The sequence below is a fragment of the Antechinus flavipes genome, chromosome 5 (genome assembly GCF_016432865.1).
Source record: "Antechinus flavipes isolate AdamAnt ecotype Samford, QLD, Australia chromosome 5, AdamAnt_v2, whole genome shotgun sequence".
In the NCBI taxonomy this organism is placed as follows: Eukaryota; Metazoa; Chordata; class Mammalia; order Dasyuromorphia; family Dasyuridae; genus Antechinus; species Antechinus flavipes.
In genome coordinates, this window is record NC_067402.1 from 270347603 (window position 1) to 270361312 (window position 13710).

At 36.5% G+C, this 13710-nt stretch overlaps 1 protein-coding gene across 1 annotated transcript in view; it reads left to right on the plus strand.

Moving 5' to 3' along the window:
- Positions 1-13710, plus strand: part of CFAP54 (cilia and flagella associated protein 54) — a 340765-nt gene that overhangs the window by 293688 nt on the left and 33367 nt on the right. Inside the window, exon 64 of the mRNA XM_052001234.1 lies at positions 11365-11529. Coding sequence (XP_051857194.1) covers positions 11365-11529 — 165 coding nt within the window. The remainder of the gene's footprint in view (positions 1-11364; positions 11530-13710) is intronic.

The window sequence follows — 13710 nt, forward strand, 5'->3', positions numbered from 1 at the left end:
AGTCAAGGATTCCTGAGTTCAATCTAGCCTTACATACTTACTAGCTTTGTGACTATAGACAAGACATTTAACCTTTACCCCCGTGTCTTCGACTCTTAAAATGGGTATATTAATAGAACCTACTCTTCAGGGACTGTTGTGAAGATCAGATGAGAATATTTGTAAAGTGCTTAATATAATGCCTAGCACATTGTAGGTGCTTAATGAATCATTCTTCTCTCCCTTCCTTCCTCCCTCCCTCCCTTCCTTTCTCCCTTCCTCCCTTCCTTCTTCTCTTCTTCCCTTCCTTCCTCCCTCCCTCCCTCCCTCCCTTCTTTCCTTTCTCCCTTCCTCCCTCCCTTCCTCCCTTCCTCCCTTCCTCCCTTCCTTTCTCCCTCCTCTCTTCCTTTCTTTTCCCTTTTCCCTTTTCCCTTTTCCCTTCCTTCCCTTCCTTTCTCTTCCCTTCCTTCCCTTCCTTCCCTTCCCTTTTCCTTTTCCCTTTTCCCTTTTCCCTTTTTCCATTTTTCTTTTTTCCCCTTTCCCTTTTTCCCTTTTCCCTTTTCCCTTCCCTTTTCCCTTTTCCCCCTTCCCTTTTCTCTTTCCCCTTTCCCCTTTTCCTTTCCCCTTTCCCTTTCCCCTTTCCCTTTTTCCTTTCCCCTTTCCCCTTTCCCTTTTTCCTTTCCTCTCCTCTCCTCTCAGGGAAAGAGTGGTTTTTAAATGTTACCATCATTTTCATCCATTTAAATACTATTCTTTAGTAAGTGAAGTCAATTGTCAATATAAAGTTGAGGGATTTAAAAATCATTCATTCAACAAAAATTAAGCAATTTTTTATGTGTCAGGCATTGTTTTGGGAGAAGTACAAAGACAAAACAAAGCAATATTCCTCAAATTCCATCTTCTACAAAAATCTGTTCCTTGTCTCCCTCAATGCTAGGTCTTTCCTTCTAAGATTCTGTTTAATTTGTCTTTTATATATTTTGCTTATACATTGTTTTCATTGTGTCTCCTCCAGTTAGAAGGTGAGCTCCTTAAAGACAGTTTTTGCTTAACACAGTTCTTTGCACATAGTAAATGTTTAACAACATCTTGCTGATTGATTAATTGAAATTGGTCCCTGTCCTCATTGAAGTTATAGTCTATAAAGGAAAAACGGCATATATGTGAGTAATAGAAAACAGATACCATCTATTTAGGAAAAGTAGGATTTTAGCATCTGAGGGAAATCAGGGTTAGACTCTTGTAGGAGATAGCCCTTGAGCTGAGCTTTGAAAGAAACTAGTTATTTTATGAGAGGGAAATGATGAGGTACATCCCAAGCTTGGGGATGGCTTTTATGAAAGCTCAGAGATGATAGAAATTGCTAGTATTTATGTATCTAGTTGAGATTTGTAAACTGCCTTAGATAGACACCAAGCAATGAGGTTGGATTGTAATGGGAATTTTGGATTTTAGATTTCTTTTTATTCATTTATATTATTTGGAACATAGGGTCATTCTCTTTGCAGCTTTCAGTTAATTGAAAACCTGTCTTCTATTAATATTAATCTTACCTGACCAAAAGCTGTCTCATTGGATGAAAAAAAATTGCTTACAGCCTTAAAAATTTCTTAGATAACAATTTAAGAGGAATAATTCCAACTATTCCTGATTTCTTGATGACATGTAAATTTTCTCCCCTCAATCAGTCTACCCTGTAAATATCATTTAATCTGACTTTATATACCTATAGAGTTTATTTTAGTAGTTTGTTAACCGTAAGATTATGATTCTTTTAAATTAAAATTGTTTTTTATAATTGTTTTTATAATTAAAATTGTCTTTTATAATACTGAAGGAAGCATAGGATTATGAAACTTTTTTTAACTTTCATGATCTGAGAGGAATCTACAAGCCTGTAATATGTATGTAAAAGAATAATTTCTCTGTCACTGTGGCATAATTTATTAGTAGCCTTTATAGGAATTCTAATGATTGTCAGATTGCTTTTTTGGGGGTCAAGGTTTAAACCTATGCTTACGCAGAATAATAAAACCTAGATTTTTCTTACTTCTATAATTTCTGTACTTTGGTAGATGTATTTCAGTAGGAATCACCACATGAACTCAAAGAAGATATTTCTCCCATATGTTGCTATTCAGCCATTTTAGTCATGTCCAGCTCATTGGTACCTCACTTGGAGGTTTTCTTGGCAAAAAAAATTATTGAAGTGGTTTGCCATTTTCTTCTCCAATTCATTTTACAAATGGGGAAACTGAGGCAAACAGGGTGAAGTGATTTGCCCAGGGTCACACAGCTAGTAAGTGTCTGAGGTCAGATTTGAACTCAAGAAGATGACTTTGCCTAACTTTGGTCCTGGCATTTAATAATGGTACTATGCGGTTTCCCATTTCCCCCATAATAGTGATGTGGCTGATGTAGCAAATGATGTGGCCCCAGGTGAGGTGCTTTAGGAGAAGCACCAAAAGGTAGAGTTCGGTCATGTGAAGAATTCACAATGACCATTCTCTGTGGCAAAAGGTAGGTTTATTTAAGAGAAGAGATTACAGATAAAATGAAGAGCTATTATAAACAACAGGAATGGTAAATATGAAATAGGGTGAGGGGAGCATAGAATGGGATTATATGGAAAGAGCTAGCTCCCTAGTGGAAGTTGCCATTTATCAGGAGAAAGAAAACAGTAGAGGAGGTTGGGACGTGTCCTGAACTACCAGGCTAAATCCTGAAAGGGACTTAGCATTAAAAAAAAATTAGCTATAAGGAGAAGTGAGGCACTATAAGGCATGGCGGTGTTAGTGTTGAGGTTGGGAAAGGACCCCCAAAAGTTTTGGGGTCCAGATCAGTGTCACGAGGTGTCTCAAAAGAGTTTGCAGTGTTGAACCCATAGCCAAGTCAAGGGACAAAGTTTATTGTAATTGTAACGTCAATTGAAGTAGTCTAAAGTCCAAAGATTTTTAGCAAAGAATCTGGAGCAAGGAGAAAAATGTATCTGGTTCATATCATTGATATGATAATTTTATAGTCTAGAGGTAGAACTGAGAAGTGTTCTCAGGAGTTTGGTTATCACTGACCAGCAGACCTAGGACTATCCTAAAGCCAGACAACTTTAGAATCATTGACAGACCAATTGTTGGAATGATAGCATCCTAACATTAGAGAGTCTCAAGATCACTAATGTATCTTCCCTAAAGTTTAAGGGAAGAAATAATTTTATACTCCTAGGCCATTTTGAATCATTGACAGAACAAGAGCATTCTTAGATCAGATCAAGCCAGAAGATTTAGAATCTGACAGATAGTCAGAAACAGAAGCCCCTTAAGGTCAGAGAGTCTCAGGATCATTTATTTATCTTCCCTAAAGTTTAAGGGAAGAAATATTATTATATTCCTAGGCCAAAAGACTTTTGCAATCATTGACAATCAAAATTATCAGAACAATAGTATTCTAAGGTTAGAGTCTCAGGATCACAGATTCCAAAGCCAGAAGATTTGGAGTCAACGATAATTTGTTAGAACAGAAGCCCCCTAAAGTCAGGGGACCTTAAAATTATTACTGTCTCCCCCAGAAGCTATATTCCATCATTTAGAGGTTAGCGATGGGGCATGGGGGAGAAGTCAGGGGAAAGACATCAGGAAATGGAGTGTCGTAGTAGACTGATCCAAAGGAGGGCAGAGTGGAAGCCATGAGCCATAAACTGTTTTATAGGGAAAATTTCGCCTCAGGGACCCGACGTAACTTGGATTTCTGACTCCATAGAGGGTTGAACCACAGAACTAAACTGATCCCAATTATCAGAACCATCTTCCCTCACCTACCATTCAGGACCTCATCAACAATGCTGTTATTCTCCCCATTTCACACTTGCAACCCGAGAGGTTAAGTGACTGGACACATCCTGACTCCCAACGGTTCTCCATCTCCCGTAGCACCTTGGTGCTTTATAATGGGCGACGGAAGCCTCTCTCTGGGAGAACAGTGAATATACCCATTTCAGAAAGCCCAAGAATCCATCTGAAAGAGCCCTTCTCCCGAGCATGTGGGTCCAAGTTTGGAACCGTCCCCACGCCTTTCCGACCCTGCTCTGAAAGTTGCTGCACTTGGATATTTCAGGATGAAGGACAACCTATCATTACTCGGTTTCCTAAGGCTGGGGCACCCAATGTGCAACCTTGAATAAATTGCAAATATACGTGACAATTAGAACAGCAGTAGTGTATCAAAGAGTTGTTTCACTCTGTTTGCTCTTCTTCTGATATAATTAGTGTAACACTCTCCTAGGATAATCAGCTTGGGAGATCACTGTCAAATGCATGACAGGTGCAAGCAGTGTAATCATGTGTTAGTTTCACTGGTGTAGACAGCTAACAAGCGGAAAGCTTTTTGGATTTTTTTTTCATCAACTCTTAAGCTTCGTTGATTTTTGTAATAACATTTTTTGGGAGGCTTTAATCACTCAGGAAGCTATTTCAATCAAACCCTTCCTGTAATTTGATAGTTAAACCTGCAAACCTCCTACCCCCAACACAAAGAAATGATGACTTTTTCCAAAAAGAGCATTGTTTTGTGTTCACCAGCTCCCATTATCTTTGGGCCGCTGCATATCCTGAGTCTATTGAAGCTTTATGATGGAAAAACAAAGGTGCCAAACAAATGACATTAACAGTTCCAAAAGAAGATGTAATTAAAATCCGGTAGATGCTAAAGTATTCATGCTTGGATTTTTACAATCCCCCAGTGACAGTTCCCTGGGGGAGGCGGGAGAGGAGGGTACTTGATGTATTTGGTTTTGAGATTGGGGAGAATTAAATTTAGGTAAAGATTAATAGATGCAAATCCCACTCTCTCTATTATGTCAGTTGGGGCTGGGGCCAGTTGACTTTTTTTTTTTTTAAGGTAATACTGCTAGGAAGTATTGTCTGAGGTCAGATTGGAACTCAAATATTTTTTTAAGGTGATAACTGCTAGGAAGTATTAAGAGTCTGAGGCTAGATTTGAACTCAGATCTTTTTTAAAGGTAATAATAGCTAAGAAGTATTAAGTGTCTGAGGCTAGATTTGAACTCAGATCTTTTTTTAAGGTAATAACAGCTAGGAAATATTAAGTGTCTGAGGCCAGATTTGAACTTAGATTTTTTTTTTAAGGTAATAACAGTTAGGAAGTATTAAGTGTCTGAGGCTAGACTTGAACTCAGATCTTTTTTTAAGGTAATAATAGCTAGGAAGTATTAAGTGTCTGAGGCTAGATTTGAACTCAGGTCCTCCTGAATTCAGGGCTGGTGCTCTATCCACTGCGCCACCTAGCTGCCAGTAAAAGAAGCCTATTAAAAATAAATGCCCATTAATTAAGGCTACATTAAATTCTTTAGTAACAATGGATTGTACTTATAGGGGCTTTGAGATGTACAAATCAGAGAGCGTACCAGCCCTGAAGTCAGAAGGACCTGAGTTCAAATGTGACCTCAGACATTTAACACTTCCTAGCTGTGTGACCCTGGGCAAGTCACTTAACCCCAATTGCCTTAGCAAAAATAAATAAATAAAATGAGATTTACAAATCACTTCACATAAGTTTTCTTCTTTGCTCTCAATAGTCCACAAACATTTGCCTATTATTTGCCAAGCACTATGGGAAGAGCTAAGGTTACTGGGACAATTAGGTAGTGCAGTAGACTGAGTGGTGGGCCAAGAGTCAGGAGGATCCGAGTCAAATATGAAAATTTAAAAATAAAAAGAACTAGGGTTACAAAGAAAGGCAAAAGACAATTGCAGCATTTATGGAGCTAACAGTCTAAAGAAGGAGACAATCTAATCTATACACAGAATAAATTGTAGATAATCAAGAAAGGGAAAGCACAAGTAAGAATGATTGGGAAAGACCTCCTCCAGAAGGGAGGATTTTGTCTGGAACTTGAAGGAAGCCATTATCATCCCCCTTTTAGAGGTGAGAAAACAAGATGCCAGGAGGTTAATTGATTTGCCTTGTATTACCCCAATAGTAGATCGTTGCTGTAGGATTTGGACTCTGAGATCTTCCTGACTTTTAAGTTGTATTTTATTGTTTTCAAGATAACAGAAAACTGTAGGCCTGAATTGCAATTGAATCCTCTTATAATTCCACATTATTACATTCTATATGTTACAGTTCTAGGCTGACAAATTTTGCATGTAGACCACAGAAAGGGACCCCAAAAGGGGAGGGGTCATAGATCAAATTGTGAGGTATCTCAAAAGAATTTGCAGGTTTGAACCCAAGGGACAATGTTTATTGTAATTTTAACACCAATTGAAGTGTTGCTTAAGTTCCAAAAGGATTTATAGCAAAGAACCAGGAAGAAGACAAATTTATAGGAAAAGTTAGAGAGACAAAATTTCCTGTTACTTTTCTGCTAATTTTATGGTGTACAGATAGGTTTGAGGGGTGGTCTATTCATTCTTCTTTCAGGAATTTTATTACTGACCAATAGATTATCTGACTGACAATAATGTTTGTAGAACTATCCTAAGACCAGAAGACTTTAGAATCATTAACAGATAGATTGTTAGAACAAAAGTACTCTAAGGTCAAGGGACCTCATCATCGCTATATTTCCCCCTTGAAGCTGTACCCCCTTCAGTCTAGAAATTTAGCTATTGTCTTTTAAACTTATCTGGACAGAGTTAGTGCCAACTGTAGAGAAATAATTATATTTTTCTGAATTATAACTGAGATGTCATCCTTATATCCACCTACTCAGGACTGAGTTGATTGGATCAGATTGCCTTGATGTGCAAAATTGTTTAGGGGCCATTTAAAAGTTTAATCGTCTTCACGGCACTCCTGGGTCCTACTTTTATCTTTTTTGCTGCTTAGTTAGGCAAAGGACTTAGATTTTACAATCTCTTTTTTTTTCCCAGACAGTTCCTTAAGATCTATTTTTTGACACATTTCCACAATTCAACACGGTAGCTCCCCGTCAAAGCATTTTTCATCTCACAGGCTGACAACTTGAAAGGTCAACTTCTCTATTTCCATTTTTTATTTGAGGCCTCATACTGACAGTGCTGTCTGTATCTTTTCCTGTATAGGCAGTGGGATAATATGAGGGATAATAGAGCCGCACCGAGAGCACCCACCTGAAGCCCCTTCTCAGCCTGGTCACTTAACTCTGAGATGCATCCGTTTCAGTAGCTATGAAAAATAATACTTACAAATACCCTCTTTTCCCCTTCCTACTCCCCAGCAAGGAGTTAACTTCACAAAGTCCTCTGGACATCATTGAGGAAGGCCTTTGTAAAAGAATGGGATTATTGGGACTATTGTAGCCCCCCTGATCATTCTGTTACTTGGGAGTGATATTTAACACTATGTGGTGATCTTTAGGTCACTCTCAGAGAACCCCGTGAATTATTTATGGATCCCACACATTCTCCACTAATATCGATTCCAGGCTCATGTTCCCTAAAAAAGCAGTAATTTTTTGATGGGCTGAGTGTCCCTGGATGGCGTCCCAGCCAGGGATCACAACTCAGGGGAAATGACAACAATAAACCATAACCCCTAAGAGCAGAATGCTGTCCCTTGTATATGGTACAGAATCTTCAGAATCACAGACACTGTTGGTCCCAAATGACTCATATATTAGGAAAAACTTGCTGGTCTGTCCACTGATGGATGAGCCACGAAGGGCATTTTTCAGAAGTTGTAGTGCTGTTCATATAGAAAAGGAACAATTGAGTCTCTTTCCTCCCCGTCCCTCTCCCAAACCCCTATCCAGACATCATCCTCAAGTTCTGACTAACATTCAATAAAGAGAGACATTACGTGAATCCTTTACCTTTATTCTAAAGTTTTGATTGGTTGGTTTTTGGTTTTTATAATCAGGATAACTTTTTGCGTTATCTAGGTGCAGTTGATATTTCAAGATACAAGAACCTGCCCTTTTCTCAGCCTGGGAAAATTTCTAAAGTTTCCAAGGGGGCTACTTGAACATTGCTTCTTCTCTATCTCAAGTTTATCATTCTTCTTCTCAATCCCTGTTATAGGGAAAGAATTTCAAGATGCTGGCAGATCCTTACTGAGGTCCCTTCTATCTCTGATCTATCTGTGATCCAGTGACCTTGATGGAATCTTAGCTGTAGCCCCCACACCAAGGACCTTTTTCAGTGTTAGGATATTGGGGCAGGGGCAACAGCTAAGCATCTATCAACCCTAAAGTGCCTCATATTCATGAAATGCTTTACAAATATCAGATAAGGTTTGGAGGACTAATTGTAGTATTAAAGATGATTATGGTTATTATTGTTGCCTGAAAATTGATGCCCCAAGATCAAGCTGTTTCTGATGAATTCCTGACTCCTCATGATCCAGAACAGGAAAGAACAATAAATTCTTTCACCAGGTTTGGATTCAGCGGTCTCTCAAGTCATTTTCAGGACCCCAAGTTTCCTTTGAATCTTACTAAACCTATGATCCTAAAATTTTATTTTTATTTTTGTTTTCTAATATTGACAACCTCTGCCTAACAAGGACTATGACAATGGACATTTTGATGGTTTCCATATGATTATTAACATTGTTCTGGGAAGTATTTGATTTGGTATGTTGGTGGCCAATTCTAGTACCATGGTCATTCTGAGCACTGAAAGGTAGCACACTAAAGTTGGAATCACAGGACCTGAATACAAATTCCAGTTCTGGTGCCTATTAGCCATAGAATCTTAAAACTCTCTGGGCCTCCTTATTTTTTTCATCTTCACAATAGGGGAAGATAAAAGAGATGATCTCTAGGGTCTCTTCAAGCTCTAAATCTGTGATCTTAGGGAGTTCACCATTTTAAAGAGAAGCATGAACCAAAATCTAACAGTATAGAAACAAAGGTCTTGGCTTTGGACAAATATAAAAAGTATAATTGCTTTAAAAATAGCTCCTTGGAAAGGAATTTATGACCAAAGAAGAACTAGAGTGTATTATGAATTGCAAAATAGATAATTTTGATTATGTTAAATTAAAAATATTTTGTACAAACAAAACAAATGCAGCCAAGAATAGAAAGGAAGCAGAAAACTTTATATCCAAGTGTTCTGATAAAGGCCTCATCTCTAAAATATATAGAGAATTGATTCAAATTTATAAGAATACAAATCATTCTCCAATTGATCAAATGGTCAATGGAGATGAACAGACAATTTTCAGATGAAGAAATTAAAACTATTTCTAGCCACATGAAAAAATACTCCAAATCACTATTGATCAGAGAAATGTAAATTAAGACAATTCTGAGGTACTACTATACATTTCTCAGATTGGCCAAGATGACAGGAAAAGATGATAAATGTTGGAGGGGATATGGGAAAACTGGGACACCAATATATGATTGGTGGAATTGTAAATTGATCCAACCATTCTCCAGAGCAATTTGAAACTATGCCCAAAGAGTTATCAAACTGTGCATAGCCTTTGATCCAGCAGTGTCTCTATTGGTCTGAATCCCAAAGAGATCATAAAAAAGGGAAAAGTCATATATGTTTGGGGCAGCCCTTTTTGTAGTGGCAGGGAACTGGAAACTGAGTGGATGCCCATCAATTGGAGAATGGCTAAGTAAGTTATTGTTTATGAATGATATAGAATATTATTGTTCTATAAGAAATGATCAGCAGGATGATTTCAGAGAGGCCTGGGGAGACTTAAAATGAACTGATGCTGAGTGAAGGGAGTAGGACCAGGAGATCATTGTGCATAGCAAAAACAAGACCATACGATGATCAGTTCTGATGGATGTGGCTCTTGTCAACACTGAGATGATTGAGGCTAGTTCCAATAGTCTTGTGATGGAGAGAGCCAATTGTACTCAAGAGAACTGTGGGAACTGAGGGTGGATCACAACAAAGTATTTTTACTTTGTTGTTTGCTTTTTTTTTTTCTCCTCATTTTTTCCCTTTTTGATCTGATTTTTCTTGTCCAGCATGATAAATGTGGAAATATATATACATATATGTATACATACACACACACACATATAAAATTACCCATGTTTAACATATATTGGATTAATTACTTTCTAGGAGAGGGAGAGAAAGGAGGGAAAAAGTTTGGAACACAAGGTTTTGTTTGCAAAGCTGAATATTAAAAACTATCCTTTCTACATGACATAAGGAGCTATTTTTTAAACAATAGTTTATTTTCAAAATATATGCAAAGATAGTTTTCAACATTCACCCTTGCAAAACCTTATGTTACAAATTTTTCTCCCTTTCACTCTTTTCTCCTCTCCCCTTCCCAAGAGAGCAAGCAATCTAATATAGGTTAAACATAGGCATTTCTTCTAAATACATTTCCATATTCAACATGTTGCACAAGAAAAATCAGATCAAAAGGGAAAAAAACTGTGAGAAAGGAAAAAAAAACACAAGCAAACAAACAACATTATCAGAAAAAGGTGAAAATACTATGCTTTGATCCACATCTGTGCTCCTATGAGGAGAGAGAATTCACTTTGGGACATTATCCTGATCATCTCTCCTCTTCTTATAATTCTGTTTATAAGAATTAGCTCATGGTGCATCAGAAATAGAAATATAAAGGGACTATTTTTTTTTAGGCAACAGAATACAGGTGAAAAAGCACTATATACCTGGCCCAGCCTTACAGTGTTCAGAATGTAAATAGTTTAAATGTTATAATTCTATTTCTGCTATTGAGAATTGGTTAATAATGTTGATTAGCCAAAAAATAATTCTGAATTTGGGGAATCCTCCTGCAAACGGAGGAGCAATGGATTCTTTTCCACAAGTAGCCTTTCCAGACTCCTTTTAATGCTAGTACCTTTTTTTCTAAGATTATGTCCTATTTATCCTGCTGATATCTTGTTTGTACATAGTCACTTGTATGTTATATATACCCTGTGAATTGAACTCCTTCAGAATAAGGTCCATTGGGTTTTGGGGGATGACTTTCTTTATTATATCCCTAGTGTTTACAATAGAGCCTGACGTATTAGGAACTTAATAAATGCTTGTTAATTTTTTTCAGTTTTATGCTGGGCAGAGAAGGTAGAAACCCATCTTTTAAATTTGCATTATTAGCTTCATTTTCACAGTATATTAACAGAGGATTCTCATCAGGCTTCTCATGAAAAGTGTAAATTGTATTTTAATGAAACTTCCTTTTTCCATATTAGACTTGTTCACATGTAATACTTAGGGGGGATGATAAAGGATACAGGAGAAAGGAAAGTAGAGAAAGGAAGTTTCAGGTGAAGTAATTCCTGCAAAAAAAAATAGCACTAGTATTCAAATCATTATATTAAGACAAAATTAATTGTTTTCAAATGTTGGGGATGAGAAATGTTGGCTGGGATAATGACAAAATATGAGAAGAATCTCATGTTGATTTCTTTCCCTTCAACAGGTGGGTCAAGAAATATCTGTGCTAGTAGAAAAATTTGCATCCTCTAAGACGGCAATTCCAACAGAGTCTATAGTGGATTTTTCTTTATATACTGTAAGCAAAGACCTTTGCTTTCAGTGGTACCTGCCCCCTCTAGAAAAACCTCCAAAAGAAACAGAACCTATGGTAAGAGAAAACAATTACACAAAGCTTTGTTTTTTGTTTTTAAGCATGCTACCTCTTAAAGACAGTGGTTTTTAAAATTAAATGTTTTAAGAGAATATGCAGCTATTAAATCTGTTGCAGCATTATACAAGCTGACCCAGAAAGCTTCATATAATTAGCATAGAATTGTATGAAGATTTCTGGGCCCCGTTGTACTACAGAAATTGGATTTAAATTTAAAACAGAGCTATCTTTAAATCACTGGATTAGAAGTATTATTGCTTTTCCTTTAAATCTCCATTTATGATTTGCTCAATTTCTTTTTGAAATTAGATTTTTACAATGCATGTTTTTTATTATTTTATTAATCTAGAAATTTTCCATTTTCACATTCAACACATTCATAATATTCATCCATTTCATTTACGTTTTCAGCTTAGTCACAATAGTTTCTAATGTTTTTCTTTATTTCCTCTCTATTCCTTGTGAATTCCTTCTCATTTTTTGTTTTGGTGATAATTTGGTTATTCCTGGCAATAGAAGAGAAGAAGATCAAATTAGTCATTCAGTAAGCATTTTTAAGGTCCTATATGCTAGGCATTGTATCAAGCTTTAGGGATATAAATGAAGGCACCCCCCCAAAAAAAACTGGGTTCCTGCTCTTAAGAAACTTAGTCTGCTGGAAGAGGGAGGAGACAACATGCAAAAAATTATGTTTAAACAAAAGATATTTAGAGTAAATTGGACCTGAAGGAAGCAATTGAAAGAAGGCAATAGGATGAAGATGAATGGAAAATGGCTTCTTATAGAAAGTGAGATTTTAGCTGAGACTTGAAGGAAACCAAAAGGTAGAAATAAAGAGGGAGAGCATTCCAGACATGCAGGAAGCACATGAAAATACCCAGAGTTGGGAGCTAAATGTGCATGTCAGTGCAAAAAAAAAAAAAACCCCAAAAAATTCTCAGGTTTTATTTAATGTCAATATTCAATTTATTTTTAACTTTGCTTATCTTTTCTTAGATTTTCAGGATTTCATTTGTTGTGTTTTATTTGTGGATTACTGATTGATTTTCTTTCTTTTTCTGGATGCAATCAGGGTTAAGTGATTTATCCAGGATCACACAGAGGCTAGATTTGAACTCAGTTCCTTCTTATTCCAGGCCTACCATTTTATTCACAGTGCCACCTCGTTACTCTTGTTTGGTTGATTTTCTAATTTTTTCTTTTTAGTTATATGTTCAATTCATTGATCTTTTCTTTCTCTCTTTTTCTGGAAGCCATTTTCTTTTGTATGTTTATGTTGTTTTATAACTTATTTTTCTTTATATTTTTATATTTATTATATTTATATATATTTTCTTTTATATTTTATATTTATTATATAAATATAGGAAATATTTATCCTTATTAAATTAAATTTAATTAATCTTGGTACACTGTTCTGACCTGAGGAAATATTTTTGGATCCTATTTCTGTCATTCAAGTCATTTGCTTTTCTTTTAGCTTCAAATCATCTTCTGTTTTGATCAGTATGGCCATCTATGTCTATCCCTAAACTAATGATAAAACTGTTGAAACAGAACAAGTAATAGAGACCCATACTTGGAACACTATTCTTTCCAAGCTGACATTTAACCATTCATCACTCCTTTTGTGGTTCCATCCCAGTCACATCCCAGCAGGTTTTATCAATTTATTAGGTTGAATTTACATCCTTTCCCTAATAGTTCTAGTTGTGATCTGAATTTGGGGTGACACTCTGTGGAAAGAGAAAAGAGAGATGAAGTTGGAGTTCTAAGTATTCCCATCTTATTCCCTAGGTTTTCAAGTAGAAAATCCCCAAAGTAGATATGGCTCAGGCACAATCCAATGAGAAAGCTTTGAGAAGAAAAGACTCAAAGGAGAGTGTTTTCTATCTTATGCGTGGAAGAGGAACTGTATTTGTTCTGCATTGATCCAGAAAACAGAGAACAAAGGGTAGAAAAGTAAAAGAGACATATTTAAACTTGATGTCAGGAAAAGCTTTTTAAACATCAGAACTGCCTAAAAATGGGACAGGTTACCTGAGGATTGTTACATTTTTGTTATGTAGTCCCAGCACCAAGCAAAGTGCCTGATACACTGTAATATCTTAATAAGTATTAATTACTGGATTGGTGGATTGTTAAAGGGATGGGTTCTTTTTTATGCAAAAGATGGGT